Source organism: Oreochromis aureus, linkage group 17 (genome assembly GCF_013358895.1).
Source record: "Oreochromis aureus strain Israel breed Guangdong linkage group 17, ZZ_aureus, whole genome shotgun sequence".
NCBI classification, from domain to species: domain Eukaryota; kingdom Metazoa; phylum Chordata; class Actinopteri; order Cichliformes; family Cichlidae; genus Oreochromis; species Oreochromis aureus.
The window spans coordinates 517,201-521,731 of record NC_052958.1 but is presented as its reverse complement, the minus strand read 5'-3'; the positions used below and the strand labels follow the sequence as shown (position 1 = coordinate 521,731).

Sequence of the window (4,531 nt, the reverse complement as noted above, 5' to 3'; positions counted from 1 at the left end):
ATGTTTCAGATATATTAAGACAGAACATCTTTAGTATTTGTCATGATGCTGTGATGATGTGACCTCAATGTATTTCTGCATCTTTTCTGTAGAAACAACAAAAAAAGACATGATTTTGAAATATTTATATAATATATTGAAACAGACGATTTACAGGTTTCTCTTATAATAATTAGTGATTCTGTGCATTCATCGCACCCTGTCTGTTGTCATGTAACATTTTCTGAGGATGGAAAACATTCTGACAGACTGGGCGGTCGTTGTATCACTGCAGTCATGATGAGAATGAAAAGTAGTTTCTGATTCTCTATAAGTAGAAAACAAAAACTTCAGCTTTGTCAAGAGTTTCTAGCTTTTAACATCCATCCTCTGGAACAATGCGACACTTCAGGATCTTCAGGTAGTTTTGGACCTTGTTGGAGTCTCGGCGAAAACAGTAGAGGAGCTCGTAGTCTTTCATTAGGCGCCACTCAGCACTGCCTGATGCCAAGAAAGCCTCGGGAGACATGAGGCTGCTGACAGAGTTACTTAATATTCCCAACATCTGCATCTGGTGTAAAAAGAACAAAACATATGGATAAGACAAATTGTTTATGTTGTTGTGTGTTTATTTAGTTTCTTTCACCCACTTAAGTTAAAAATTACAAAACAAAGTACTACACAAACATAGACAATCTAAACTGTGCATATTCTAGTACACACACATCAGTGCCTCTGTCTAGCTCCATGGCTGTCTCTCTGTGTGTCTCTGTTTCTGCCCTGGTTGAATTTGTCATTTTAACTACAGGAAAATAAGTATTTGATTTCTTGCTGAGCAGCAAGTATTGGGTCAAATCCAACAAAGGTCTCATTGGAAACAACTTAGGAATTTGCAAGCATTCGATGAAGGGGAGAATGCTGAATACAATCCCCGAGCTCTGAACCTCAGAACCTCTGACCTCACCAACATGAACACAGAGCTGTGTGAAACATCATAACACCTGCTGCCCTTGACAGGCTTAAATATACTACGAGAACATCTGCTGGTCACCGTCAGTCTGTTCTCACATCAGTGGTTAAATGGTAAATGGCCTGTATTTGTATAGCGCTTTACTTAGTCCCTAAGGACCCCAAAGCACTTTACACTACATTCAGTCATCCACACACTGGTGATGGCGTGCTACATTGTAGCTACTGACAGAGGCAAGGCAAACATGGGGTTAGTATCTTGCCCAAAGATATTTGGCATGCAGCCAGGAGGCAGGAGGCAGCTTGGGATCGAACCACCGACCTTGTGATTAGTGGCTGACCTGCTCTGCCACCTGAGCTCCATAGGGAGCTACAGCCACCCTATAACAAAAGGAGAACGATCTCGAGGCAAGGCTAGGGCAATAGTGCATGAGGTCCTTCAACATCTGTCGAACAATGCTCAGGATTGTCTATGAGTCTGTTGTGGTCAGTGCTATCCTCTGTGCTGATGCATGCTGGGACAGCAGGTTGAGGGTCGCAGATGCCAACAGACTAAAACTGATCACAAGGCCAGTAATGCTGTGGGGACGGAGCTGGTTAGGGTGGTGTCTAAGAAGCGAATATTGTCCAAGATAAAGACAACATTGGATAACACCTCCCACCCACTCCACAATGTGCTGGCTAGCCACAGGAGCATGCTCAGTGAGAGGCTGAGATTACCCATAATGCACCACTGATCGACACAGGAAGTCATTCCTGCCTGTGGCCATCTCTGTACAACTCCTCCATTGAACACACTGTAAACACTGCAATTGTTACATCTTTTTGCACACGCTCTACAGTAAAATAGCAAATGACAAAGTTCACAGGTTAGAGTCAAATGTCAATCATATACATTCCACCTCTGTAATATTCTTGATATTTATGATTGAGTGATTTTTATATATTAGTGCTATTTCTTAAATTTGTAAATCTGTAACATATTGTATTGTTTGAATAGTTGAGTCTGTTACTGTTACTGTACTGAGCAACTGTAACCATCTAATGTCCTTATGGATTAATGAAGTATTCTGAATGTGATCAAGCTAACCATTGGTGACCCTAAACACAAAAGCCTCTACAGTACCCCCGTTCTACAAAGTGTCTGAAGCTTGTCGGTGACCAGCTGAATCCTTCTGATGAGAACGAATGTGTGGAAGGATCATCTAACATGGAGCTGACAGAGAAACTCAAACTACCACTGAAAGTGTGTACTGCTCATTTCTTTGGGGGACAAATATTTATTTCCTCCTCTGTGTATGTTTTGCACACACACACACAGACACGCACACACAGACACACACACACAGACACACACACACAGACACACACACACAGACACACACACACACACACACACACACACACACACACACACACACACACACACACACACACACACACACACACACACACACACACACACACAGACACACACACACAGACACACAGACACACACAGACACACACACACACACAGTACCTTCTCAACTACTTTCTGTACTCCTTTCCGTAGCTCGTGCACCATATCACTCATTTTAAGAGATTTATTGGAGCTGAAGTCAATGAAGTCGTGGAAGTGCGTCATGCTCTGGTGGAAATGCCACAGAGGGTCCCTCCATGCCACCAGGAGCTTTAGAATCACCTCCGTCAGCTCCTCCCTCTGTAGTGACATACATTTAAATTATGGCAACTGGGTGTGACTAGAGTGGGATTTGTACCACTGAGTGTTACTCTAATATCATAAAGAGCAAAGGGAGACAAATTTACAAAATTCTTTATAATTTGAAAGGAAAAAATGTTTCAAACAGCTATAATGTTGTTTATGGCAACAAAGGAAAGAAACTGAAACACATGAGAAGACTCCAGATATAAATATGATGTGCATAGTTGAGAAGGATTAACTTTGAAAAAGCTGAATTTACCGCCATTCTCTGAGCGTTCTCCTTTCCATTTGGGGTGAGGATGTTAGACGTGTGACAGTTGCGACTGACCCGGCCAATCTGATTCTTACTGGGCAGGAAGTAAAGCTCCTGGGAGGACAAACATGAATGAAATGTCAGAGGTTAAATGTCATCTAAATGTCAAACTTGGCTGGAGCACAGAAGTAAAGAATGACTTAATATGATGTCTTGCTATCTCTGTATCCTTACTGGTGTCTGTCTGTACAATAGAATAAAACAATAGTTTTATTTTTATATGGTGCCAAATCTCAACAGTATACAGCATAGCAGACTATACATGATACAGATTTGTGCTTATTTATGTTAGCAAGTGTGGGCAAACTGTGAAAACATCTCGTACAGCACAGTCAAGAGTAAAAAAGTTCATCCTAGCATTTAATTAGACTGAAAAACTGTCTCATCAGGACTGTTGGATTCCACTGTTCTAACAGAATGACTGTACGTGTATCTAATAAACTGATAATGCAGTATTTGATTGAGTACTTAATGTAAACCTGACAATGTCTCAGTTAAAAGGCATCTGCAGACAGTCAGGATATCATATCCTCATGTCACAATCAAGCTTGTTTATTAAATATCGTTTAAAAAGCATTTTCAGACGACTGCAATGAAGAAACGTACAAACTCAGAGTGAAGGTCATTTGAAATGCCGTGCATTCTGGCTGAGTGTTGAATGACCCGGTCAAACAGGTTAGCCAGGGAGAGGACGTGACACCCAGCCTCGGCATTCGTACAGAGGGGGGCTGCATCCAGACTGGTCGGCTGACTGCAGAACACCAAGCACAACAAAGCTACCGAGACCACAGAGACTAGGAGAGACCAAAGGAAAATCCAAAACATTAGTCTCAACCTGAATGTAATCTATTACTAAGAATCTACCTTTTGAAAGTGTAGATGTATTTTTTTTATATTTAAGGTAAGATGAAAGTCATACACATAGGGACGATTGGATTACATGCAGATAAAGATACAGTCCATCCTTTCAGCTCCTTTATGAAAAATTCTGTTCCTGAAATACCTGATCTGATGTTTCCAGGCATCCTGCAGATAAGGAGATCCTATCTTAGAGCAGAGAGTGCAGATGTGCTCCTATTCCAAATCTGAGTGGTTCGTGTGAGGGTCCCTCTCTGACAGTTTCCCCTTTACACATTTATATCAAAGAGAGGGAGGGTGGGCGGAGAATGGCAAACATTAATAGTGATCTATGCTGTGATTTGGATGAAACAATAATAAATAATAAAACACAGTGTTTCAAAATTATCCAATGTTTGTCAGTTTTTTAAAAATACATATATAAATGTGACAAAAATGTTTTTTTAATAATATACATTATATAGTGGATGGGCCAGGCTTGGCAGAACTGAGTGCTCTTCTACAAAACTGTTGTCTGTAACCCACTGTCACCAAAGTGCTTGCTCATAGGGCGTCATATGATTGTTGGGTTTTTCTCTGTATCTATTATTGTGCGATCTACTGTACAATATAAAGCGCCTTGAGGCGACTTTTGTTGTGATTTGGCGTTTTTTATAAATAAAATTGAATTGAATTGAATTGAATTGAACAGAGCTACACTGCATGAA

The 4,531-nt window shown here is 40.8% G+C and overlaps 1 protein-coding gene across 1 annotated transcript; it reads right to left on the bottom strand.

Moving 5' to 3' along the window:
- Nucleotides 1-355: 355 nt before the first annotated feature.
- On the bottom strand, nt 356-4,076 carry prl2 (prolactin 2). Its single transcript, XM_031754964.2, has 5 exons — nt 3,970-4,076; nt 3,573-3,760; nt 2,913-3,020; nt 2,471-2,650; nt 356-550 (listed from the first exon to the last, which is right to left on the bottom strand). The coding sequence occupies exons 1-5, from the start codon at nt 3,989-3,991 to the stop codon at nt 356-358; spliced, it is 693 nt and encodes a 230-aa protein (XP_031610824.1). The 5' UTR covers nt 3,992-4,076.
- Between the last annotated feature and the right edge of the window lie 455 nt (nt 4,077-4,531).